At 41.9% G+C, this 27,439-nt stretch overlaps 1 protein-coding gene and 1 pseudogene across 3 annotated transcripts; both read right to left on the bottom strand.

Annotated features, from left to right (window-relative positions):
- Positions 1–1,239: 1,239 nt before the first annotated feature.
- LOC136520959 (probable LRR receptor-like serine/threonine-protein kinase At1g56140) lies at positions 1,240–12,256 on the bottom strand. 3 transcript variants are annotated; one of them, XM_066514667.1, is made up of 17 exons: positions 11,795–12,256; positions 11,543–11,699; positions 11,380–11,451; positions 10,530–10,601; positions 9,774–9,845; positions 9,602–9,673; positions 9,446–9,517; positions 9,135–9,206; positions 8,977–9,048; positions 7,392–7,460; positions 6,354–6,419; positions 5,469–5,537; positions 5,318–5,362; positions 3,929–3,990; positions 2,060–2,427; positions 1,791–1,977; positions 1,240–1,692 (listed from the first exon to the last, which is right to left on the bottom strand). In XM_066514667.1, exons 1-17 carry the CDS (start codon positions 11,904–11,906, stop codon positions 1,502–1,504), a joined length of 1,830 nt encoding a protein of 609 aa, XP_066370764.1. In that variant the 5' UTR covers positions 11,907–12,256; the 3' UTR covers positions 1,240–1,501. The 3 variants fall into 3 exon arrangements, with proteins under 3 accessions (XP_066370764.1, XP_066370765.1, XP_066370766.1); XM_066514668.1 differs by having other exon boundaries at positions 2,060–2,424; XM_066514669.1 differs by lacking the exon at positions 11,795–12,256 and having other exon boundaries at positions 9,774–9,849; positions 11,543–11,608.
- A 2,029-nt stretch (positions 12,257–14,285) lies between these two features.
- Positions 14,286–16,859, bottom strand: LOC136523541 (uncharacterized; annotated as a pseudogene).
- Positions 16,860–27,439: the final 10,580 nt, after the last annotated feature.

The raw sequence follows: 27,439 nt of genomic DNA, 5'->3' as shown, positions 1-27,439 counted from the left end.
TATGTATCTAGATACAATGTATATCTAGGTGTTATACGTAAAAACTATTTACCTAGAAAAGCCAAAACGACTTACAATTTAAAACGGATGGGGTACCAAATTGCAACAGTTAAGAGGGAAAATTGCATGTCTTTGGTCACAGGAACGGTTGAATCGTTGAATGTTTCGAATAGATTTTGCTTCAGTTTTGTGGTGTTCTTAACTTCCATCTTGTAGCTTTGTAGATTGTGGTATGTTTTTTTTTTTCTTTTGGAAACCTGATATATGTGTATGCTTCATGATCGAATCATTTACTGTTTTCCAGCTGGATTTGTGATGTATCTGCAAGTTGTTGTGTTACTTGACTCTTTGCTTATCAATGTATTTCATATTGCCTAGTAGACAAGAAAATGCTTAAGTTTACGATAGTTTTGGTGATGGTAGGGTCGTGATCCATGAATAAGATTACCGAAAATGGTATTAATCCATTGAGTTTTTGTCGCAAGACATGTGCTGACTAGTCATAAACTCACAATTACCGTAAGTCGGGTGATGACTTGTTTACTTGGAACTGAACTCGACAAACTATAGTGAGAAAAAAGCACATCTTTAATCCACAGCTTTGATTGGATGGGATCCAAGGAGGGGCCATTTTGTGTGGAACTATTGAAATCAAATCACTTGTTGCTGTTACTCAAGCAGTTTTTTTTGTGGAACTACTGAACAATCACTTACCATTACTCAGACAGTTTGTGTTAGGTCTATCCCATCCCGTTGTGGCTTCTTTCGCAATTGTAAAAATAAATAACATGAGTCGACAATTATGGTAGCCAATACAAATCCAAAAGGTAGAACTGCAACATAACGTTCCGGCAGCCGTTTGCACAATACATACTTTTGCTTGTTTGTAAAGGAACTTAAGAAGCATGAAAGGGAACTTAGAAGAATTTCATGCAAAACAAATACAATGCACGCACAGATTCAGGGTAGAACTGCGACATAGAACGCTCCAGAGGCCGTTTGCACAATACATACTTTTGCTTGTCTGTAAAGGAACTTATGAAGAATTTCATGCAAAACAAATACAGTGCAAGCACAGATTCCAAGGAAGTTCGATCAGCAAATAGGCAACACATGTAAAAAGCAAATACAGTATTAACACATGTAAAAAGCAAATAGGCAACACTTGTAAAATGTGAAGCTTCGGACGCACGGAAGTTAAATCCTCCCGACAAGAATGAGAAAACTGGATTAGTTTGATCAAAGAAATTTGCATATTATATAAGTAGCAGAATGTCTAGATAATTTCCTGGGTTACAATCATCGTGAAACCAAACTGGAGACCTAAAATCAGACTCGGCACATACAAAGGCAACTGTACATCGTGTCATCTTGGCTACGCTTGCAACCAACCTCAGCACACGAAACACCCACACGCACAGACAAAAAACATGGGCCCATTCGCATGCCATGGAAATTGAAGAATCGGCTATATACATACATCAGACGAACTCCTCGATCCTCATGCCATTGAACGCTTCACAAGCGAAACCCATTTCCACCAAAGGTAGATAACAGATGAAGAGATCACCGCTGCGGCTATGCAAAGTGCAGCAATGCCCGCAACTACTCCTCTTCGTTTCTCGTCTTGTCGTGCAGAATCAGAACTTGGTGCTCGTGGGGGACTGATCGTCGGGTCTTGGGAACGGGTAACTGTGAAATCAAGCATTTCCTAGTCAGCTAATGGTTTTATATTATGCAAAAAATATGATGAGAGACCAACAGATGCTAGGGACATGTTCTGAAGCTACCTTTTATTGCTGACACCAGTGGTCCATAAGCTCCTTTATATGGGATACAGCAGGTGCCACGTCCACTCCAATACAGATGTATTTCCAATATGGAGTTGTTAACAGACACTTCCTGGGTGATGTTGGTGCCTTTTCTGGAACCCCCAGCTTCCTTAGTAATGTCAAAATCCTTCCTGATATTTTGATTCTGCAATTAATTGATAAAATAAATGTATGCTTTGTTGACTGGATATGCAAAAATCATTTTCCTCGTTAGGGATATATCAAACCTGAATATCAATGTCAAATAAGCGCCGTCCAGGTCCATCAGTTATGACTATCTCTGCAAAGAAGAGTTTGACTGTATATTTCCCGTTAACCAAACCTACCACATAGTACCTCAACGAGCTTGTTGACGTTCTTGCTGTTTTGTAGAGTTCTGGCATGTCTGAATCCAAAATATTGTCTATATTTACGATACCGGCAGATTTATTGAATGGATCAGAACCCACGTGACTGGTTACCCAATGACTGGTGGTGTTAACATTAAAGCCTGCTCCTCCAAGATCAGTTAAGTCTTCCGAGAACACAGTTGGCATTTGATCTGAATAATCAATTTGCTTGCCACCACAGTTTATGGAGAAAGTTGCATGATCTGCTGTATTATCAATTGATGATGTAAAGACTAAAAGTTGCACAAAATATGTTAAATACTATGGACTGAAAAATTCTGAGCACAACGTTACAAGCAGCAGTGTCTGATACGTCATAACCGCGTAGATCAACATCAAAATGGACAAATTTGCACTTTCTTAGCTGCATGCCCTAAATGTCAGTTTTCTTCTTTTGGCGCAAGTTTGCCTCAGCTGCAGCAATCAATTTCTTCACCACGAAAAGTATTGGCATGCTAGTGGCCTCAGAAATTTGGAAACACAGGAATGTCGTATTTTTAATGTGTAAATTCAAGTGCCATATCAATGTTGTAGACCATGGCAAATGAGAGTATCTTGTGGTGCTCGGCTGGAGCATTAGGGCTTCAAGAGTTTCTGGTCAGGTCGCTAATCATGGACAGGTGATTCCTGTCCTCAGGTTTGTTCAGGTCGCCTCTAGTTGTTAGCAGGCTGAAAGCTGTATTTCGTGTTCAAAACACCTTCGATGTGCTGGGGTCGGGGGTCAGGAGTTCACTCCCTCTCCCTTGTACATTTTTTTATTTCTCTTAGGGCCCGTTTGGATCCCATGAATTGAAACCAATATCTAGAAAGTGCTTCTCATTTCATTATTAGATTATTTTCCAATTCCTCTAAATTCCTGGAAACCAAACAGGGTCTGAAATGGTACACAGTTCTCCTACGTGTTCAAGAAAAAAAAAGCATGGCATGCAACACTTGCTTAAGGCTAGTTATGTAACACTTGGCATGATCCAAAAAGGCTCAGCAACACTCCATAAAACTTGCTGCAAATTTGCTCTCTGCATCTTTAATCTTTTGTTGAGTAAGAACCACATTGATTTAGAATTGTAATTTGGATTATCTGGTCAAGAGTTTGAAAATGCACCTAACCAAGTCGCCTGCTTTCTTTTACTTCCATCATTCAAAAAATCATGCACACTTTGTATGAAGCCCGTTAAAAAAAATACCGCCTATCATAGATATTAACCTTTGTCCTGTGGGGTTGCAACCTCCGCAAGTAGAAGAACTAATGATCAACCGGGTAGTTCGGTTCCTTAGTCGGTGTCAGGTTATGCAACCTTGTTCAAGTCTAATCTGAACAGTTGATTTCAATCCTGTGGTACAGTGCTGGATGAGCAAGAACCGGAAACTAAGAGGTAGTCAAGTAGTAATCTGGAATAGTTGATGTTATGTTTGCAAATCAGGTTCAAAATAGTGCTACTGAGGCAATTTGGCCTTCTGAGTGAAGTTTTTGGGTTGGGGTCTTTGGATGTTGTTAACTGAAAAAGACGGTGATGAAATATTTCCTAACATCAGACCTTTGTGATGGCATTTTGAGGTAGATCTCAGCAACCCAATGGATGATATGGAAAAGGTTTCGTCATGGTATTTTCAACATAATATCTGATTTTGATGCTACGAGCACTAGCTATCCAATAATCAGAAGTGGCATGCTCAAAGATCAAAGGTACAGATTTGTGTAGAACTTACTAGTTACACTGCTTCCATTGCATCCTTTCATGCGAAGGCAGTTGAGGATGGTAAGAATTTCACTGCATGGTAATACAGCAAAGTGAGAAATATGCAGCATATTACTTCAAATTTCAAATAATGCAGTGATAAATCTACTCTGTTCCAATTTCCAAATTATAGCTCACTTTAGCTTTGTCATGAGTCAAACTTTACTTTGACCAAGTTTTTAGAAAAATGCATGTTTAAATAAATGCATGTCAGGCATATTTCATATAGAATTTAATGAAACTGATTTGATGTAGCAGATGGTGGTGCATTTCCGTATAAACTTGGTCAACGTTAGAGAAGTTTGACTTAGGACAAAACTTAGTGACCTCTCTTGGAATTTGGAATGGAGGGAGCACTTTCTATCAGTAGGCCAATTTCAAGACTTTTAAACTTTATAGAGGTAGCAAAGCCACCGTGATGCTAGAAATTCGTTTACCATATCGTTCTTGTCGAGAATTTACTATACACTCCAAACATTCTACTGGATCATTCAATTCGCTCAGCAAAAAATTGTTCTCTAAAATGCAAAGAAAGGCCAAATTGTTGGCAAATCTTCTACCGCAATGTAAGCCAGTAGATCAATGAAGAAAATTTTTGCAATATCATTGATAATCTTTTTCATGGTCCTTCAATTCTCCCACAATTTAGGTATTTATTTGAAGTGCATGAAGAGAATAGAGAAGCTACATGGAACATGTGATTGTGCTGGTTCAGTTTTCTTGCTAACAAAAGAAGGAGCACAGTGAAAAGAAAGGGAATGGATTTTGCAGTACTGTATGAAAAGTTCTCTTTAAAAGCAGATATTTAACCTTCTTCACCCTTGAAAAAACAGGAAGCACAGATCCTGTAGTGAATGCTCTAGATTAAAAAAATTCATACACTACTTTAGGAAAATCATATGGCGCCCTCGTTCTAAAATACCATGTTGCAATGTTTCAAAAATCATCACAAAAATCATATATGTACTTATGTAGTACACCTAAACTTAAGTGTAGCCGCAACAATTCAGTTTGAAATTCATCATTGATGGTGAGATTAAAAAAAAAACGTAAGTGTCACTGTCAGCACATGATGAACAGTGCCAGGTTGACTGCTTGTCTATTTTGTTTCTTGGCATCTAGGATGAATTTCAAACTGAATTATTGCGGCTATACTTAACTTTATGTGTACTACATACATGATTTTTGTGATGATTTTTGAAACATTGCAATATGGTATTTTAGCTAACGAGGGTGCCAGCCCTCCTGGGGACCAAATTTGCACTCACTACTTTAAGTCTTTAACAAACAATAACAACTAAAAATTTTACACCAAAATATTATTAAAGAACTCATGATTGGTTATTTAAATGTTTGTTACCTGTTGACTGTTCCATTGGCATCAACTGAAGTTCCGATATAATTTCTATACAGGACATGTTTGCAAAAGAATAGGTAAGGTTGCTATATAATCAGTCTAATATCTGAAAATAATGATTGATATACTGAGGAAAAGAAGAAAGAAAATTTACATGGACAACTTCTGACCAGCAAGGACAGTAGGAAGGGATCCGTTAACAAAACGATTGTACGAAACATCCCTGGAGTGTTTATTCCAAAATAGAGAAGAGTCAGATATGCGTAAGATCAGTCTGCACTGGACAAAAGATCATTCAGAAACAGATACATGTTTTACTTAAGAGAGAATTCGAAGCAGATCCTGAAGAATCACAAAAAATAGAACATGACACCAGAGGGAAAACAGAGTAGAAACGTGACACCAGTCCCACTTCACATCCAATGTGTGCAAGTTCCTATCTTCACTATATGCCTAGACCTCAACTGTTTTAAGAAGTTATTCTAACTAGACTCAGTTCGAAATTTGATCTGATTAAAGTAAAGAATTTAGGATGTACAACTCGGCACTACCTATGGTCCACAGGTTATGTATTTTTCAAGAACGTGCATTATTGCATGTGTTTCATTAAGAGGGGTTGGACCAAGCTTACCAAAGTCTACAAAAAGCAAAAGAAAACAAGGAGTACAGACAAGCAGAAACAGGGTAAAGGAAACTCACCCTACTAACACTACAAACTACAGCGACTAGCCGGATGGTTGCCTATAACAACAGTGCGGCGCCAAAGGTTACAAGAGGGGTAACTGGAAGGGAGAGGAGATCAAACATCAAATCAGCGGGTTAAGCTAACATGTTTCATATGTTAACAAGAACTTTACTAACAACCATCTCCTCGCCTCTGCTTTAATCTCCTCCACGAGCTGTATCGACTAAAGCGAGACTCCCCGAAAGATCCGTGCGTTGTCAAAGGTGGTTTTGCCAGGTGGATTTAACATTTATGACATTCATGAACCAGTGCAAACACTTTAGGCAGAAAAGGAAAGGAGGAATAACAACTTACAAAGAAACGTTATGCTGAACAATTTCAGGAGGCAGACGTTCACTGAAGCTGTTTTCACCTATATATCTAATGAGTAAAACTTCATTAGCAAACTGGGAAACTCAAGTATCATGGAAATTGAAGTCATGCAGGAGAATGGCAAGATTATGTATGAAGTGTTAACGGATCATCTGCAGATACCATAGGCATACATTCTTGATTCTGAGTTCGATGCTAGAGAATATTGCGCAATGCAGCCTATACATATTTGCATCAATACCTCAAAACCTCCTGCTAAATTTCAAGATAAACCTTGAAATGCTGTGTTTATTATCTCTATTTTTGAATTATTTTATGCAAGAACATCTCTAATTTTCAGATTACATGCATGAACTGAAGCTCTTTAAACTACAAAGGTTAGCGGACCGACAATGGTGGGAAGTGTGGGTGTACACCTCCACCACCAAGGCACCAACGTTCCGAGTCCTTTTCAACTCAAATGGGTCCCTATTTCTTTTTATTTACAATGCATGCTAGTTCCACCTAGGGTGCTCAAATTTCTTAAACTACAAGATTAACAATATTAACATATTTTTTTAAAAGTGAAGATGACTTCCCATATGTAAAATCTAAAACTAGGAAATGGCTATGTTCACATTTCATATCTATTTCAATAACCAGAAAAAGTGACGGGCAATAATATATCTAGTACTGGAGGAGATTTGAGTTGGTAAATGTTCAGGACTTCTCCTGCCAAGTGCCAACTATCTTGGGGAAACAACATAATGAAATAGGAGACAATAGTTTAAATGCCTACCTAGACGGCTAGACTATTTGGATTCCAAACCTCAGGCAATAGAGATAAACAGAAATATGCAGTAAAACTCGAAAGCCAAAGCTGCTGAATTAAATGGTTATACACTTAGGTTCTTAAATTTTACTGCAACCATTACCACGCTTATGTTAGGCAAAAGTTCTACCCCTAATTCTGTTTCTTAAGGAAGGTGTCATATTAACATATCACGCTTATATCACTCAAGGATTCAAACTCCATCTTACATGAAGCTTGAGTTCTTATATGGAAGCAATAGTCTTAAAGAGCCTGATAAATTGTTCGACGTCAAATCCCTGCAGATGATGTAAAATTGCCTTTCAAAATCATGACAAAATGAATATAAAAAAATGAAATGTTTACTTAACATTATGGACGGCACTTTTTCCATAGCAAGGAAAGTAAATTAGTGTGTAACCGCATAATACTATAGCAAGCTAAGAACACAATAAAATGTCAGTGCCTAGATGGCATATGAAATATTTTACAGCCACCAGTGTCTTCATGAAAAGAGAACTTAAAATTGAAGTAACATTCAAGAATATCCAAGATCTGGCTAACCTAGCTATTAGCAGTAGAAGCTATTGGAAAGGGTATGCATAAAATATGTTTATATCATTTATCTTTTCAAGCTGATGCGATAATTGTAGATAGAAATAATATAAAGACAAACTAAAAAAGTATTCAAACTGCAAAAACATTAAGAATATCAGTCCTATTACAAGCCAGTGTTAATGATATGTATTGGGTTTAGAAGGTGAACATCCATCAGAGAGGAGCCCGGCGGCGACAGTTTGGTGGTGGAAAGTGCAATTGAAAGAAGTTGCTAGACAAAGAAGGGAACACAATGAAGGGGAGGCACTAAGCTGAGGGAACACATGAGGGATGAGAGGGAACTTTACTTTGATTATTCATTGCTAGCTAAGTCCCAAAGAGATACATGGCTGCCGCTTAAATAGGCTTCACCCTTGAGAATCGAATAACAAACTCTTATCTCTATAAGCCATTACAAGATAACGAGCAGCTAACCAGTCCTGCATGCACATTAACAACAACAACAACAAAGCCTTTAAGTCCCAAACAAGTTGGGGTAGGCTAGAGTTGAAACCCAGCAGAAGCAATCAAGGTTCAGGCACGTGAATAGCTTTTTTCCAAGCACTCCTATCTAAGGCTAAGTCTTTGGGTATATTCCATCCTTTCAAGTCTCCTTTTATTGCCTCTACCCAAGTCAACTTCGGTCTTCCTCTGCCTCTCTTCACGTTACTATCCTGGCTTAGGATTCCACTACGCACCGATGCCTCTGGAGGTCTCCGTTGGACATGTCCAAACCATCTCAACCGGTGTTGGACAAGCTTTTCTTCAATTGGTGCTACCCCTAATCTATCACGTATATCATCGTTCCGAACTCGATCCCTTCTTGTATGACCGCAAATCCAACGCAACATACGCATTTCCGCGACACTTATCTGTTGAATAGTTCACATTAACAAAACTAACAAATTAAAACTCCTGCTAACACGCAAGTAGCTAAATAGTTCAATCCTAGAACGAACGACAGGTGCAGCTTGTGCCTGTTTGCTTTAAAGCCCTGCCAGGCAGCAATGTCCACCCCAGGCTCACAAAATCAAATGCCTGGGAATTCATGGAGAGCCAGGCAAAGTTGCCTTGGTTCGAAGCAAACAGGCAGCGCCTGTGCTGATGCCTGGCCATGCGGTGCTGTGCAAGCCCAAAGCTCATACCATTACACCACTTATATTATTTAGCATAACAAAATAAACTCATTCTATTCAATCAGAAGGTTTAGAAACTCACAGGTATTCCAGCTTGGGCAAGTTTGGGGGAGTATTGGGAAGTTGGCCTGTGAGCCCACACTTCCTCAGAGATCTGCATAATAAAAAGAAAGCATCCAGTAACTGCATTAATCGCTACTATGCTATAATTCATTAAGAGTATGGTGAAACTTGACATACAACGTTGAAAGGTTTGCCCACTCTCCTATGACATCAAAATAAGAATGGTTGCCACCAAGATCACCAAGCATCCTGAAAGGAAATTCAGATCAAAGATGGCGGTATATGCTACATATTGCTATTACAATAATATTGGTGGCTTCTACTTCTACCAAACAATAATGATGTTTTTCTTCAACAACAGATAAGAATTTATCCAGATCAGATGACTAACTTCTAAATACATTGACTCCAATATTTACCACAGCAATGAAATTCAAAATAAATGGAGGGGATATTATTTAACAGAAGTAACCATTAGAGTGACTTACAAGACTTCTAGATTGGTCAAATTTGAGAAATTTTTTGGGATAGGTCCTTGAAGTTTCGTCCCATATATACGCCTAGCAAGATCACGGCATTAGATCTCAAAGATTGGAAAGGAAGGAGCTGTTCCTAACAACAACAAACCAAGTGGTTATGCGTACAAGTCTGTGAGACTAGTTAAGTTCTGAATAAATTCTGGAATAAGCCCTTCGACATTATTATCAAATATCCACCTGCATAATCAACCACAAGATTAGTTATTCTTTCTTCAAATTGACTAAGACAGAAGGTTACTGAGTATATAGAAAACAAAGGGACATAAGGCGCACTTACAGGGACTTTAGATTTCTTAAAAGTGATGATTCATGAGGAAAAGATCCACTGAGATTGTTATTGTTGAAGTGCCTAGCTATATGGAGAGCATTCAATCAGCTATGACTCTATGAGAAGATCAAATATCTTTGCTGACAAATAATTTTGAAATTAAGAAGGCTTGAGTGCTAGCCTAGAAGGGTTAAGTCTTCTCATAAGATATACAATTTATACGTAAGCATCCACTATTGCATCACAGTTCACAGACTAGTTACTTGAATTACACCAGCTAAACTAATACAGCTACAATCTGATCATGGGATATTATAGACACCAGGTCAAGGATGTAGGATATTATTTTATTTGAAATTTGCTAAGCTAATATCACAAAGTCTCACTCTAACTTGAGATAGACAACAACAATAAAGCCCTCTTAATCCCAAGCAAGTTGAGCTAGGCTAGGCTAGATTTGAGATAGAGAAAGCAGAATAAGCATACATTTTTTAGATAAAGAATCACTTATTGTATTCAGCTTATCAGCTATATATCATGTCTGCAGCTGTTATAGATGCATGGCAGGGATGTAGTGTTGTACTATTGTGGCCCAATCAAGTAGGAAAACTTTAATCATTCTGTTAGCAGTAAGTTAAGTTAATAGCATTCAGCAAGATGGACCATCAATACATACATTCTGGAAATAATACAACAACAATGGCTCAATGAAGAGCAAAATAACATGTACATGCTTATATTTAGGGGAGCAAGTACGGTTATCACCATGTTTCCAGTTTGGAAAGATTGCCAACTTCTGGGGGTATTGAACCATTCAAGTTGTTATTACTTAAATCCCTACAAAATGAAATAGGAAGCGACTTACAATCATATTGAAATTCCTATTCTCACAAGAGAATGCATAGAACCATATTGACAATCAAGGGTAGGGGGAAAAAACAGGGTGATAATAAAGCTGGTAGAGCTTAAAAATGGTAGCCTTAGGTCTAAAACAAGTGTTATAATTGAAAGTGCATTTGATCAGCAAATACTTGTCAGTTTGGTTGTCCGAGGCAACACTTTCCACGAAATAGCCCTACTCATTGCTTCTCAGTAGAATGGCAGTGGTGTTATACTGTTGGAGAATCTATGGTACAATTCGTAGGAGCAAAGTATGTTGCTCCAATAGAGCTAAAATGACAACTAAAATAGGATAGGATGGAGTCATGGTAGACAAGCTTTCTGTCATGTATACTAACAGTTTGGTAGGATGAGATCAGGTAGTTTTTCAATTAGATGCTATGTATTACATGGATATCTGAGATACCAAAATACTAAAAAGTACCTAAGCTAACAATGACCATAGGTACATTCATGTCTGGTATATTCCTCTGGGCAGTAGAACACTGGATGTTAGCACAAGTATACAAGTCCATATTTTCATGAAAATCTTAGTTATAGGCCTACTCTTTTTAAGTAAACTCGGATATATTCTGAAGTAGTTTGTTGTGGTGCAATTTCAAGCTGCAGAGAGGGTAGTCATTAGTCATTACTTCAACAAACCATTTTAATCTAACATTAAGCTCACTAAAGCATTTGCAATTGTACAGCATGAACCATCGATTCAAAAACTCACAGAGAGACGAGCTCCGTCAAATTGAAGAGAGCCAGCGGGATCTCCGTGATATTCCTGTACCCAGTCACATTCCTGCACCATCCGGAGATTCCAGACCCACACATCAATCCCAGGTACACATAGGCATCAGCATCAAATGGGAGAAAGAGTGAAGACGACGCACAGGCCCGTGATCCGGCACCGGCTGAAGGCGGGGCAATTGCAGTCGATAGACGCGTTTATTTCGAACGACCCGGACCAGACGCGCTTCATGCACGGGTTATCCGCCGCCGCCTCCCCCTCCAATCGCCACTGCCGGAACACAGCGTGCAGGGCCTCCGCTGCAGGAACGCGAGATCCACGAGTTACTAGCTGCCAACTTTCTCGTCGCCATTACACAACTTCAGACACCGCAGAAGGAGGGAGAAATCGATACCATCGGAGGGATCGGTGGGCGGGAAGGGCTGTTGGCCCTGCGCCGCGTCCAGGGTGAGGAGCGCGAGGACGAGGAGAAAGACGGCGACGAAAGCGGGAGCGGAACGAGCCATGGGGGGCGGCGTGGGGCGCGGCGGCCGCAGGAGGGAGTTGACTTGTGCGCGCAGGAGGAGGTGCAGGGGTGGTGGGAGGAGCACAGCATTGGGTTGCTGCTGCTAGTAGTACTTGCTAGCGGAGCGGGAGGGCTGGGTCTCTCTGCCTCTGGGGTTTGACCGCGTGATCATGTGCGCCCGCGGAGACGAGGTCGTGAGGGTGCAGGTGGAGTTGGCGCGACCGCGTCGGGGAGTGGGAGGCGGAAGGATCTGGTCGGCGGCGGGAGATGCGGCGGCGCCGGTTTCGAAGTTCTGGCCGATGCGAAATGGCAGATGGGCTGTGGGGAAGGAAGAGGCTGGCGCTGGTGATGACTGATGAACGAAATTCGTCTCGACCCCGTACTCACACATGACATAAATAAATGAAGAAATTGTGTGGTTATTAAACTAAATACTCCGTGATCTTTCGGGGAAAAAACTCCTCAAGTCATAAAAACAAGTCACTTAAATTTCTACCTTTGTGTCAGAAACATACCGTCCTAGCAATTTTTTTTCTTAACAAAACATGTCATTTCACATTCAAATTTTCAAACACCTGACACCACATCATTATTATAAAACATTTGGCACTTTTGGTTTTGCCCCTACAAAAATACTATACAAATGTTCTAGAAACACTTAAGTTTGGATCCTTGCAATTGAATTTAGAGTCTGTCTACCTAACAACTATGTGTTTTATACAGTTTCAACATATGGATTTTTTTGCACCATAGAATTAAAATCCAAAGGTCTCTATCCTCTTTCTACCTCCAGCCTTCTTCCATCTCCAGACAATCACAAATTACAAGATTATAGATCCACATATAAAAAAACAATATTTTTTTATGCAAGGACAAAAAGACAAAACGGTTTTTTCACGTAGATAGACACGTGAAGTATCACTTTTTTTTATATACCCGGCCGGCCGCGGAGATTCATCTACCTGCAGTTCGTGTTCGATCCTGATTTGCTACGAATTCAATTCAAATTCAATGCGTGGTGGTGAGATCCAAATCCAACGAGACACGTACCAGGTGTTCTTGGCAGACCTGCGCGCGCGCCTGGACCCGCCGGTGGGGGACGGCTACCTGGGCAACTGCATCAAGGGCGTCCTGGCGAAGGCGGACGCCGGGGACCTGCTGCTCGACGGCGTGCTAGGAAACGGAAGAAAAGAGAGGGAGAGAGGGGGAAAAATTCATATGTTTTTTTTTCTAAAACGCATATGTGTTGTATAATATTTCTATTGAATTTATTCTGATAAATTATAATTCAGGCACATATTCATTAAGCTAATATGGTTATATATAAAATATATTGTATACTATTATTAGCTATGCAAAGGAGATGTTTATATGTTGCATTTCTACTATAGGGAAGTAAGTTGAAGAGCATGCGGGCAAAATATTCAGTGCAAACCACATCTTCGGTGCAATCATGAAAACCCTTTGCAAAACCATACTTAGGAGTTTTAAAAAAAATTGAAATTATGCACATCTGTAGATGTGCATTGTCACTGAAATTTGTTATTTTCATTTTTGCAAAACGAGTTTGAATCTCAAATTTTGTGACAATACACATCTACAGATGCGCTATTGGTGTGCATAGTTTTAATCTTTTTGAAAACTTCTAAGTATGGTTTTAATGGGGTTTTCATGAATTACACCGAAGATGTGGTTTGCACTAGATATTTTGCCAAGTTGCAGAGTAGAAATGTAACATGGTGATCTATAAAATCAATTTTCATCTCGCACCCTATGAATTTAAGATAGGTTTATATGTGAACTTTGTAAAATTATGGAATCTCAAATTCTAAGCCAAATAGCATAATCCATTAAATATATTTTAGTTCCTAAAAAATGAAGGGATCAAACGGACAAACCCAGAATTTTGATAAGGACAGCCTTGATTCATCTCCTTAGTCATGCGGCCTGTTTAGTTCCACCAAAATCTAAACTTTGGCACTATGCAAAAAGAAGATTTTTTGTCACATCAAACTTGCGGTACATGCATGGAGTACTAAATGTTGACGAAATCAAAAACTAATTGCGCAGTTTGGTTGTACTTTACGAGACGAACGTTTTAAGCCTAATTAGTCAACGATTGGACAATTATTACCAAATACAAACGAAATGCTACCGTGCGCTACATAGTGCTACAGTAAATTTGCCGGCGCCTAATCGGTCCAACTAAACGAGGGCATGGTATGTTGTTGAAATTAGTCATGCAGATTCGAACGTTAGGTTGTACTAGTACTGCGGCAATTCAATTTATTTTCCACATGACATGTCTACTACAGAGGAGGATACATAGCAACAGAAAATAGCATGGTTCTGGATACATGAATAGGTTAAGCTAGGCAAAACATCCTAGAAGTTCAGACATTTGCTCTTACAGTCTTGAGACAAGTCAGGCATCGAAAGCTGATTCAGGCAAGATCCTTCCTAAAGAAGAAGGTCAGGAATAGCAGCAGGGTCAAGCTCATAAAAGCCATGGAGCTTGCCATCATTCTCTTTTGTCAGGCGGAATGATGGTATCCGATGAGAAAATCTCAGGTTCTCTTTCCTTCGTATCTCCAGTGCTCCCTTCTGCACATCAGGCTTGAACACAGAGTGGTGGCCATCGACTTTGGTCAGGAAAGCAAACAGAGTGGTGGCTTCAGTACACATCTTGATCTCGCCAATGGCATAGTGGGCAGGACGATCTTTACTGGAAGGAACCCAGTCGGGTGCCCAGTTCTTGTAGATGGCCCAGACCTTACCAACCTTTGGAAGAATATTGACATGCCGCTTTGTACCAGTTTCGCACCTGCTTACCACTAAATGGGAGAAAGCACAGGTTTCACAATGCTCGGTCATTGAATTCCGGATCACAAATTTACCACAGCTCACAGGCATATCCTGCTCCAACCAATACTTATCTACCCCCTGAGGGCAAGTCTTCAGCCAAGTCAAATGTAGGCCCCGTTTGCGTGCCCTTAAATCCGACTTGATCCACTTCTTTTTTCATCTGGAACAGTGTTTTTCTCTCACAAATTCCTCCAGATTCATCCGGATTCCCCGAGCGAACGGGCCATACTTTGAATGGTTCCTTCTCAACTTTGTTTATCCAACCATAGAGGTTGGGAAATGTATCAGTACCGCTGTAGAGAGCCCAAATTTGTCCACGCTCAAATTTCTCACACGAGCGGTCTTCGTCGAAATTGTAGAATTCAGAATCAGGATATGTAACACCGACAAACTCACTGACTTTTTTCTTGTTGAGATTGATGAAAGAATCCAGAGTAATGGAAGGAAACACTGTGGCCAAGTCACAAGGAAGAGCAGTAGTATCCAGTTCCAGTAACCCTCCTACTCCTAGCTTCTCACTTCCATTTGTTCTATAACAAGGTATACTGTAAGAAAATCGAAGTAGTTCACTCGATGGTATCAAAATACGATCCTTGGACTCCGCAAATAGGCTCACAAAGCCTTCAATTCTGACCAAGGGGAAAACGATAATACCGACACTCATTGAGTCATCAGAAACTTCCACAACATCATAGTAAACAGATTGATGATTATCAGTGTCTCTGCTCCGTAGAAAACTTGATTCTTTGTAAAGAGCCCATATCTCACCATTTTTAGGATAAATTTCAAATGAATTCCAATTTTTGCCTGTTACCCATGAAACTTTACGAGAAAAGTACATCGATGGGTCATGTAGTACACATGTCTCTCCTAAGCAGAAGTGTCCACATGCAACAGGCAAAATTCTTTATGGGTCCATCTAGTCTCTTGTAAATTCGTTGTGTTGTGTTCCAGCCAAGTCAACTGAACAATATTGTTGGAGGCATCGACTTCACTTATCTGCGCATAATTCCTTGGCATGGAATCATGATCATCATAAATTGCCCAAATTTGTTTAACTGCTATCCTGTTAACTTCTCTTAACATTCCGAAATCAAAGAAATCTGAACACTCATAGGTAACCACAGGATTACAATGCATATGATTAGCAATATCCATCCCATCCTTCTTGTACTTTTGCTGACTGCCTTCTTGTGTTACATTTCCCTCATCTTGGCTGTCTAATGTGCTGGGAACAGGTTCAGCAGCTTGATTCTTACCACCAGCAACATTATCACTACACACTTTATCATCCATTGAATTAGTGTCAACAAGTGAATTGTCCTTCCTTTGTTTGTCATTGTTACAAGATTCCCTGCTGCAGATGCTACCAGTGCACTCATAAGCAATCCCAGGATTGTCATGTGTATGATTAGCAATATTTGTAGCTTCCTCCTTGTACTTTTGCTGACAATCTTCATGTGTTGCATTTCCTTCACCTTGGTTGTCCATGGTGTCAGGAACATGTTTGGCAGCTTGAGAGTTAGCGACAACAACATCATCATTATACATTTTATCAGCAGTGGAATTAGCATCAGAAAGTGAATTGTCCTTACTTTGCCTCTTATTGATGCAAGAGTCCCTCCTGCGGCCACTGTCAGCACAATCATCATGCTTCCTCTTGCCTAACATCTGAAGATTGCATGACCCTGCAGCATTTGGCACTGTAGATGTATCTTCTCTACCAAAGTTCTGGTTGACAACATCAGTACATGTGGAATGCTGTTATGACCGGCATCCCCTATGCCAGGCGCAGGCCCAATAGTGGCTAGGGGGCTGGTCTGTTAAGGGGCTTAGAGGACCAATTTATCGCTTATTTGGTATTTTCTTAGAGATGGATATAGTTCCTTAATTATAGCATCTATAGGGAAATGATAAATACTTGTAATCGGGGATGATTGTAATTAAGCAGAAAGCAACAATTAAGTTGCTGGCTTTCCTTGGGAGCCAACCGTCCCTGCTATCTCTCCCTCGCATGAATAGTACCCACGTTACTGTAGCGCTGCGTGAACTCTAGGGCTGCAGCAGCAGCCGCTGCTCTCGCCGCCATGGCCCCTCGCCGACGTCGAGAGTACAGACCTCGTCCTCCCCTCTTCCACCCCTATAACCTGCGCAGCAACGTCGGTAGGGCATCAAGTCCTATCAATCTGGTATCAGAGATCTCTGATTCGATCATGTCCAGCCCTCTACCGAGTTCTTCCCACCCGCCGCCGCCGCACACCCACCCGCCGCCACCAGCATCTTCATCGGCACTGCTGCCCCACACAGTAGGCGCGCTGGCGTCCTCAGGGGCGATTGTGCCCTCTGCCCCGGCGTCATCCGCCCTCGTCCTTACTGTCGATGTTTGATCACCGATAGCCTACCATGGGGGTACCCGGGGCAGTATGTTCGGGCTTCAGCGTATACAGAACTCAACGGTTAACGCAAGAGACAGTCGATTTATCCTGGTTCGGACCCTCGATCGTTGATCGAGTAATAGCCCTATGTCCAGTCGGCGTTAGCCTTTGCGTTGGATTGATTGTTAAGCGTTGTGTCGTTCTTCTCCCGTCTCTAGGAACCCTGCCCTCCTTTATATAGTCAGAAGGTCAGAATCTTTGTCGGTTTACAATGAGAGTTCCTAGTAGGATTACAGAATAATACTACTACTAAGATTACATGGGAAGAATCCTAATTAGACTAGATCTTCTCCCTTCCTTGCGGGGTATCCCATGGGTCCCGCACCGACAAGCCCTCGAGCACTTCATGGTTGAGCTCTGGAAGCCTTGTCTTGTTCCTTCAGGTCTTGCCGAGCAGGAACAAGCGTCGTCCGGGTGCTTTCTTGAGCGAAACCGTGTAGCGCTTCATGAGATCTTCGCGTGATGTGTACCTTTTTGAAGAAAAAAGTACTCCCATTTTGGTGTAGCCCCCGAGCCTCTTGCTTTTTGGCACAAGTAGCTGGAGGGTCTTCTTTTGAAATCGCTCTGATTCTTCATTGAAGGGTTCCTGAGCATATACCCGGATTCTTTATCAGAAAGAGCTTGGATATAGCTAGGTCCGGGTTCTTTTTGTCGTGGGGTCTTGAAGTGATCTGTCTTGAAGAAGTCTTCTTGGTGATGTGCGCTTTTTCGGAGAAAAAAGTGCACTCACTGAGTGTAGCCCCCGAGCCTCTTGCTATTTGAAACAAAAAGTTGGAGGGTCTTGAATCTTATGTTGTTTAAAAACTGCTGTCTTGAGGAAATCTCTTGAGTGATGTGCGTTTTTCTGAAGAAAAAGTGCACTCACTGAGTGTAGCCCTCGAGCCTCTTGCTATTTGGAACAAAGAGTTGGAGGGTCTTGAATCTGAGTTGTTCAAAGAACTAAAAACTTCCCCTGTTGCAGCCCCCGGGCATTATTCAAAAAGAACTCGGATACAGAATCTTGACATATTTTCTGGTAGTCTGTTGTTGTCAGATGTAGAGTCTGCTGCTTTCAGGCGTAGAGTCTGCTGCTTTTGGATGTAGAGTCTGCTGTTGTCAAATGTAGTTGTATGGTGGTGGTTAAATGTAAATGCCTTTTATTCACAGGTTGTACAGTGTTGGTATATTCTCCCGAATATGCTTGTTGTTGAGTACTGTTCCTTTATGTCTGAGTTCTCTTTCATTGAATTCTGTCTTTTCACCGTGTCCTTTGTTAGGTTTGTTCCGCTGGTGCTCCTAGTCCATGTGCACCGCTTCTTTGGTCTATAAATATCCTCCTTGTGTGCTGTTTTGATTCATCGAGCACTTTATTATATGGTCTGAAATCTCCGTAGCCATGAATATGATTGTTTGTGAAGTAGAGTAGCCCCCGAGCGTATTTTGTAGTTCTGGTATGCCTTGTTGTAGCTGGAGGAAGTCTTGTGATAGGAATTAGAGGTAGACTAATTTCGCAGTGGCATTGCTTTGGGAAGTACGTGGCGGCAGTTGGAGGAAGTCTTGTGATGTGGGATACATTCCTTCATCCAGCAGTTCTGGGTTGATCCTCGCCGCTTGTCTTGAGACTGTCCGGTGCAGATCAACACCATATCCGGTATCACATCGGACTTGGGTAGACAAATGCCTGCAGGCTCCTCTTGGTCCACATTGTCCCACCGTGCCGTTGATCTCTGCCTTGGATGTGCTGCTTTCTTCCTTTGAAGAAAACAGTGTAGCCGAGTGCGGTTTGTTCTATCGAGTAGCAATTTGGAACACGTAGTCATTTCAGAGCCTAGTTGTTTCTGGGTTCCTTTTTGGTACCTTGCCTGTCGTAGTTTCGAGTTCATTGGGTCTTGTAAGATGTGTAATCTTGTATCTTTTGAAGTCATTTGTAATGGAAAGAATCTTGTCTTCTGAGTTGTCATTCTTTATTCTGCTGATGTCCCGGTTCTTTATGAGATTCCTGAGTTCTTTCTATAAGAACCGGGTTGTTATGTTCCTTGTGAGGTAACCTTCCGTTGCTTCATGGTTGATGAGTTTTTTTGCAGCAATATGGTAACTCTACCATTTTGCTGGATGGATAAGTCTAAAATCTGCCCATTGAACTGTACCGTTGTGTGGATTTGTGCCTTCCATCATTTTAGCTATGTCAGTAAATGGACCGTTGCGTTCTCACACCGTGTTTTAACGGGCTCGGTGGGCCGCGTTTTACTGCTGTAAAATCTATTTAAAGGCCTTTCATCTTCTTCTTCTTTACTGCTCCGCTTTTGCCTTGAAACCCTAGTTTTCAGAAATCCACCGCCGCCATTGTCGCCGTCATCTGAGCGCCGCCGACTGAGCCTCATCTTTCCCTAGTGCCTTTTTGCTTCCGCTAGTACATGGGTAGGAAGAAAACCACGAGCAAGTCCCAGGCAGCCTTTGTGGACGAGGAGTCATCACTTTCCGTGATCGAGAACCAAGAGTTCATGGCCATGAGGGCTGCTCAGAAGGTTTGGCTGGCTCCGACAACGACTGAAGACTAGCTTCGCGAGCTTGTTGGCAATGGTCTGATCTAGAGCAAGGATATTGCTGAATGGAGGGCTCCAGGCGAGCATCGGGTCCCTGCTCCAGGTCCTGGTGAGATTATTCTTTTCATCTCCTTTATCCATGCCGGACTTTGCTTCCCTGCTTCTGCCTTCCTTCATTGATTTCTCGGTTATTTTGGGGTTAGCTTGAACCATCTTGCTCCCAATGCCGTCCTTCATATTTCTGTCTTTGTTCATCTTTGTGAAACTTTCCTTGGAATTCCTCCTTCTCTTTCTCTCTTTTGTTACTTCTTTCGTCTGAAGCCACAACCCCGCCGCGAAGACACCAATGTTCTTGGCGGCTGCGGGATTCAGTTTCGCTAGGGTCTTAAAAACAAATTCTTTGACTATGACCTAGTTGATTCTATGAGGGATTGGCGTGCCGACTAGTTTTATGCCACCAATTTGATTCTTTCTCTCGCTGCTCATTCTAGATCTGGTCCCTCGGTTAATGACCGATGGGAAAAGAACCCTCTGACATCGGATGAGCTTCAGGCGATCCAGCCGTTTCTTGAGAGGATAAGTACTCTGAAACAGCAGGGCTTGACCGGCTTCAGTATTGTCTTGAGTTTTCTTCGCCGTCGTGTTCAGCCTCTGAAGGAGCGAGAGAACTTTGGTTTTGAGTACTCTGGTGAAAGGTCCTAATGGTTAAAGGAGGGTGAATAGCCTAATAAAAACTTCTACAACAACACTCAACAAAATGGTTAGACAATTATGTGGCGAAGCAAGTGTTGCGCTAGCCTACTCAAAATGCAAGCCACCTACCACAATTCTAGTATAGATAGTATATGTCCACACAATAGCTATATCACAAAGCTAACTTAGTGTGCTCTCAAATACTAACTAAAGAGCCACACTAATCAAATCAACAAGCTCTCACAACTATCTACACTAAAGAGCTTGACAACTACTTTGCGGTAATATAAAGAGTAAGAGCGAAATAGCTATACCGCCTTGTCGTGGAAGGAGCCAATCAATCACAATGATGAATATCAATGGAGACCAATCACCTCAGAATCAATATGATGAACACAATGATTTTTTACCGAGGTTCACTTGCTTGCCGACAAGCTAGTCCTCGTTGTGGCGATTCACTCACTTGAAGGTTCACGCGCTAATTGGCATCACACGCCAAACCCTCAATAGGGTGCCGCACAACCAACACAAGATGAGAATCACATAAGCCACGAGCAATGTATTAGAGTACCTTTTGGCGCTCCGCTGGGGAAAGGTCAAGAACCCCTCACAATCACCACGATCGGAGCCGGAGACAATCACCACCCTCCGCTCAACGATCCTGTAACAGAACCGACCAATTATACGAAATTAAGTAAGAAAATCATCCGCCAGAGTAGACAATTTAGCAAACTTAAGCCCGTATAACCCGGTAGTCCGTGAAATCACGAAGGATTTCAAACCAACTTCCATTCCAGCCAAGATCGTAATAAGTTTAGCGGTCACCATCACATATTACATAAAAGTTTGCATCACGGATACATCAGAGTTTCAACATAGTTATTACAAAACCAGTTCGAATAAAAGTAGCGGAAGTCATTTGTTCAAACCACACACACACTCACGCGGAGTTTAAATATAGTGCCAGCGAAAGATCATCTCTAACAAAAGCATCAGACGAGACATAAGGAATGACCATGCCCATGGTCCTAAGCATCACCCATCGCAGGATACAGGCAGTTGATACAGTAGCCATAATACATCTGCCCATCTGCAACAAGTGGGAATAAAACCCTGAGTACAAGAAGGTACTCAGCTAGACTTACCCGACATAACCAAAAATAATGACACCAAGGATTATGAAGGGCTTTATAGTAGGGTAGCTGACTCATTTGCAAAAGAAGCATTTTTAGCATTTCAAGAACCTTTCTAAAAGCATTATTGCCAAGTTAATTATTATGAACCTGTCGACTAGATTTGCACCTATACTAGAGTAAACATGTGATTAAGCAGATAATGATAACCAATGATCATTAAACAACTTCCATACTGTCATATTCATTATAACCATCCAAGTGTTCCATAAACATTTACTACGATGAAGTAACTCAAGTCAAGTGCTCACTATCCAGGAGCGATGGCGATTCGAATCGATTCCTAACCAGCTGGTGATTTATTCCTTACACAAACCTCACTCACCCGCTAAAGTGAGATATTGATCACCGAGTCAACTTTCCAGGAGTCTCGAGTTTGCTAGGAACCACATGTACCCGGGGGCCGACCGACTGCACTTTGGTCTTATCATCCCGCCCCCGTGTCCTACCACACCTGCTCCGGCACAGTGCGTTGCGGGCAATCTACTCAGCCCGAAAAATCTCCCAGCTTCGCGGTCGGAAGGTACTTTATCCGGCCAGCTAAATGTAAGGCATGCGTTCAACATGACTCGAGGCCCAACAACGGTCGGTCCTTAATCGACACAGACGGAAAGCACTACAGTCAAAAACTCTGCAAGTCTCCGTCCGGTCTCAACTTCATTTAACACTTAGTTATACCATGACTTCATAGTCATCCAAGCAGATCCAGGTAACTACCTATAGCTCGCAGGTGACAGGAAATCACCCGACTTCTACCGGTCTAAGCCAGCTAAGCATTGACTCGACTATGGATACCAGGGTAACAAGGATATAGTATAACAAAGGTAAGCAAGGTATAATGCAGCAACGGTTGCAAACAACTCCTGAACGTAATGCATCAATTAAAGTAAATCAGTTAATTAAATAATTGCAAACCGGGAGAAAATGCTCCGGGGCTTGCCTCTCTCGAAGGAGCTCGGACGGTGATCGGGGCACTCCGGAAGTTCCTCAACGTCCTCCTCGTCGGCTTCGGGCACTTCCTACGGCTGCACCTCGAACTGCTCCTCGGGCTCCTCAGTTATGACGACTGGGTTCTCGGTTTGTGATCCTGTATGATGCAATGTGCGTAAGTTCTTATGCAATCGGTGCATCGGATGAGATGAATACAATGGATATGTTGGAATGCAAGGTAGTCAACATCATCCAAGAAAATATACTACAAGCACATGTCATCTACTGCATTCTCTTCTACTACTAATATGTTAAGTCAACACATCTTATTAAATGCTTCAACGATACACCAAAGCTAACATTATTAACTAACTTGCATTAAAGAGGATTATTTTATTTCATTTTAAACTAGGGCTACAACAGCAACCTATATTTCTGTTGCTTATAAAAATCTAAGAAAATTACAGTAGCATAGTACTACTCTAAGTAGACTACCATAAAATTTTCATGGCGTTTGGATAAGTAAAATAGTCTACACAAAAATGACAGGGCATGGCAGGATTATGAACATAAAAATACTTTGAACTATGAAAAGTGTCAAACAACAGAGTTAGTATTTTTCCTAGGTTCTTCATAGCATACAATGACTGTACAAAAATTATCACATGCATGTTTTATACAAAGTTTGCTCTCTAGCTAAAATAACAAAAATCAGCCATTAAAGGTACTTGAACTACACCAAAAAAATTTCCCACAGCTCATGCATGAAACATATTTTTCCTAGGAAGCACATTACATAAGAAGATTAATAAACTTGGAATCATATTTTTCTGAAGCCTATAGATTTTTCTACACATTTTTCAAGTTATCAGCAATATACATGATTAAATAAAGTTCTACAGAAAAGTATCTCAAAAATGACATGCAATAATTTTCCCAAGTAGATCTGGTGATAAGAAACCTAGCAAAATTTGTTTCAACAAATTTGGAGCAAATTTGAGTACCCAAACATTTTCCAAACCATTTCTATTTTCAAATAATAAAGAGAAATTGAAAACAAATTATTTCTACTCCTACTGGGCCGGCCCGTGGAAACGAACTGGCCCACGGCCACAACCGGCCTGCTCAGTCCGAGCGAAGGGGCGAGCGGCGGCCTGGCTCAGGGTTCGGCCCACGGCCATCCTGGCCCAGCATCGGCCGAGGCGAGACGCCACGCCTACGCTGGCGGCCAGGCACCACGGCGGCGCGGCATACCCGCGGGCGGGCGCTTTCCGGCCACAGCAAGCCACGGGAAGGCGCGCACAAGGGTCGCGGGGGCAGAGCGGTGCAGATGCGCAAGAAAAGGATGGCAAGGTTGGAGCGGGTCGCCTGCGCGAGCACGAGCTCCGGCGAGCTTGCCGCGGTGAAGCGGAGAAGAAATCGGCCACCACGGCCTCTCACCTCGTCTACGGCAGCCACACGCGGGTGCAACCGAAGAGCTTGACGAGGCAGAGCAGTCGGCGGGAGGAATCGGGGAATGAGGCGCGGGAGGAGGAGCAAATCGCCGGCGGAGCGACAGCGGCGCTCGGTGGCGAAGCTCGCTACGCGCGGGAGGAGCTGCTGCGGCTGGCTGAGTGGGGAGTGCTGCGCTCGGACAGCTTGAATGCGGAGCTACGGTGGCGTGATATCGGCGAGGCGTGCGTGCTTGCGGGGGCCACGAGACGCCACCCGGCCGACGTCGCCGGCATGCGCTCGCCACGCGGCGCGGCGTGCCTGACGCGGTCGGGCGCGGCGCGCGGGAGGAGAAGACAGCGCACGGGAGGACTGGGCCACGGCGATCGAGCTGGGCCGAGGCGAAGGCAGGGATGCGGGGTGGATGTTGGGCCGGCTTCGGCAGGCGGGCCAGAAGCGAGGCGGCGGCCCGCGAAGAAAAAAATACTTTTCCAAATATAGTTTCAAGGAATTTTTACATGCCATCATTCAAATATTATTTTGAGCAAGAAAATGACATCTTTTGAAAATAGTCCAAAAATAAAAGTTGCTTAGAATTAAATCCTCTACAACTTTTCTTTTAAGACCAAAGCCAAATTCTTTCTAGATTTTGAATTGTAAATTCAAAGTCCAAGTTTAACTCAAAATCCTAATTTTTTGGGAATTTATTTTTGAAGCCAAATTTTGAATTAATTTGAATACAACCTTGCTCCAAAAGTTTGAACTAAACAATCCTAGATGATTTACAATAGTAGCCAACCATGTTTTACTAACCTAGTGAGCAAAATCAGGGCAAAACAAGTCTAACAAAGGTATGCAACATTCAGGTTTCATAACGTGTTTCAAATGTTTCGAAGCAGTGTTTCAATTGTTATTTACATGATTAGGCATGTGTGATTAGAATGCTTGATGATGTATGATATGCATGATTTGCAGTGACTAAATGCAGGCATAACACCGGGGTGTTACAGCCCTCCCCCCTTATAAAAATCTCGTCCCGAGATTTGGGTTACGAACCATTTGTTATAAAAATCTTCATAAGCTTTTTGTAGATACTCTCCTGTTTCCCAAGTTGCATCTCCCTCATCATGATGATCCCACTGTATCTTGTATGTTTTCACCACACTATTCTGAGTAGCACGTTCCTTAGTGTCTAACACCCGGACTGGTTGCTCATGATACACCAAATCTGATTTGAGTTGGATACCTCGAGGTTCTATTCTTTCCTCCGGAACACGCAAACATTTCTTGAGATGTGATACATGGAAAACTGGGAAAACGGTACTCATTGTCTCAGGTAACTCTAACTTGTAGGCTACCAGACCTCTTTGTTCCAAGATCTTGTATGGTCCTACGAATCTAGCGGCAAGCTTTCTTCGAATTCCAAACCTTTTCTTCTTCATTGGCGTGACTTTCAGATAAACATAGTCACCAACTTCAAACGCAAGGGGTCTCCTTCTTTTGTCTGCATAGCTTTTCTAACGTGATTGGGCAGCTTTCATATTCTGCTGAATAATATGAACTTTCTTCTCGGCTTCTTCTACAAAGTCAATGCCATAATACCTTCTATCACCAGGCTCGACCCAATTTAATGGTGTTCTATATTTTCTGCCATATAAAGCTTCAAATGGGGCCATCTTGATGCTTTCTTGATAACTATTATTATAAGAAAACTCAGCCAACGGTAACCATGACTCCCATGATCCCTTAGTAGACAATACATAGGCTCTTAACATATCTTCCAAAACAGCATTCACTCGTTCAGTCTGACCATCTGTCTAAGGATGATAAGCGGTACTGCGAATCAAACTAGTTCCTAAGCCTTTGTGTAAATGTTCCCAAAAAGTGAGCCGTGAACTGTGAGCCTCGATCAGATACTATGGTCTTTGGTATACCATGCAACCTCACAATTTCTGCGATATACTTCTCGGCATATTGAGGTGGTCGATAATCTGTTTTGACCGATAAGAAATGAGCGGTCTTGGTAAGACGGTCCACAATTACCCAAATTGAATCATGTCCTTTTTGAGTAGTGGGCAAACCCGTGATAAAATCCATACTTATATCGTCCCACTTCCAACTAGGGACTGATAAGGGCTGTAACATACCGGCAGGTTTCATGTGAATGGCTTTCACTCGACAACATGTGTCACATCTGACAACATATGCTGTAATTTCTTTCTTCATTTTGGTCCACCAATAACGAGATCTTAGTTCTTGATACATCTTACTACTTCCGGGATGGATAGATAGCTTAGAAAGGTGAGCTTCATCCATGAGTTTATTCCTAAGCTCTCGATCCTTGGGTACTACAAGACGGTCGTCAAACCACAACACGCCCTGTTCATCCACTTTAAAGTGTTGAGACGGCTTTTCTTTTAATTTCTCTTTGATGTGGAATATCCCCTTGTCGGTTTTCTGGCCTTCTATTATCTTACTCTCCAAAGAGCAACTAATCTGAATACTATGTAACACAGCAGGATGCATTAGATCGAATCCATCTTCAAGTAATGGCTGCACATTCAAGTAATGTGACTTTCTGCTCAAAGCATCTGCCACTACATTGGCTTTTCCAGGATGATATTGCACATTCAAGTTGTAATCCTTGATCAATTCCAACCATCTGCGCTGTCTCATGTTTAGCTCTGGTTGGGTAAAGATATACTTAAGACTCTTGTGATCCGTAAAAATATTGCACACATTACCAAGTAGGTAATGTCTCCAAATTTTTAGGGCGTGCACAACTGCAGCAAGTTCAAGATCATGTGTTGGATAGTTGACCTCGTGCTTTCTCAATTGATGTGATGCATAAGCAATGACTCTCCTATCTTGCATAAGAACACATCCTAATCCAGTCTTCGATGCGTCGCAAAGCACATCAAATGGTTTCTTGATATCTAGTTGTGCTAGAACAGGAGCAGTGGTCAATAGTTTCCGCAAAGTGTGGAAAGCTGCTTCACACTCCTCTGTCCACACAAACTTGTGATCCTTCTATAGGAGACTTGTCATCGGTTTGGCAATCTTCGAGAAATCTGGTATAAAGCGACGGTAATAACCGGCTAATCCTAAGAAACTTCTAATCTCAGGAACTATGGTCGGTGCTTTCCAATTCATAACTTCTTGCACCTTACTTGGATCTACTAAAACTCCATTCTCTAACAAAATGTGACCAAGGAAGGGAACTTCCTTCAACCAGAATTCGCATTTGCTAAACTTAGCATACAATTGATGATCCCTCAGTCTGGTCAAGACAGTTCTCAGATGCTCTTCGTGATCTTTCTCGTTCTCGGAGTACACCAGAATGTCATCGATGAACACTACCACAAACTTATCCAATTCTGGCATGAAAACTGTATTCATCAAAAACATAAAGTATGCAGGAGCATTTGTCAAGCCAAAGGACATGACAAGATACTCATACAACCC

This window comes from Miscanthus floridulus, chromosome 18 (assembly GCF_019320115.1).
Source record: "Miscanthus floridulus cultivar M001 chromosome 18, ASM1932011v1, whole genome shotgun sequence".
NCBI classification, from domain to species: Eukaryota; Viridiplantae; Streptophyta; class Magnoliopsida; order Poales; family Poaceae; genus Miscanthus; species Miscanthus floridulus.
Note: the sequence above shows the minus strand (reverse complement) of the source record. Positions and strands in the feature narration are given on the sequence as shown.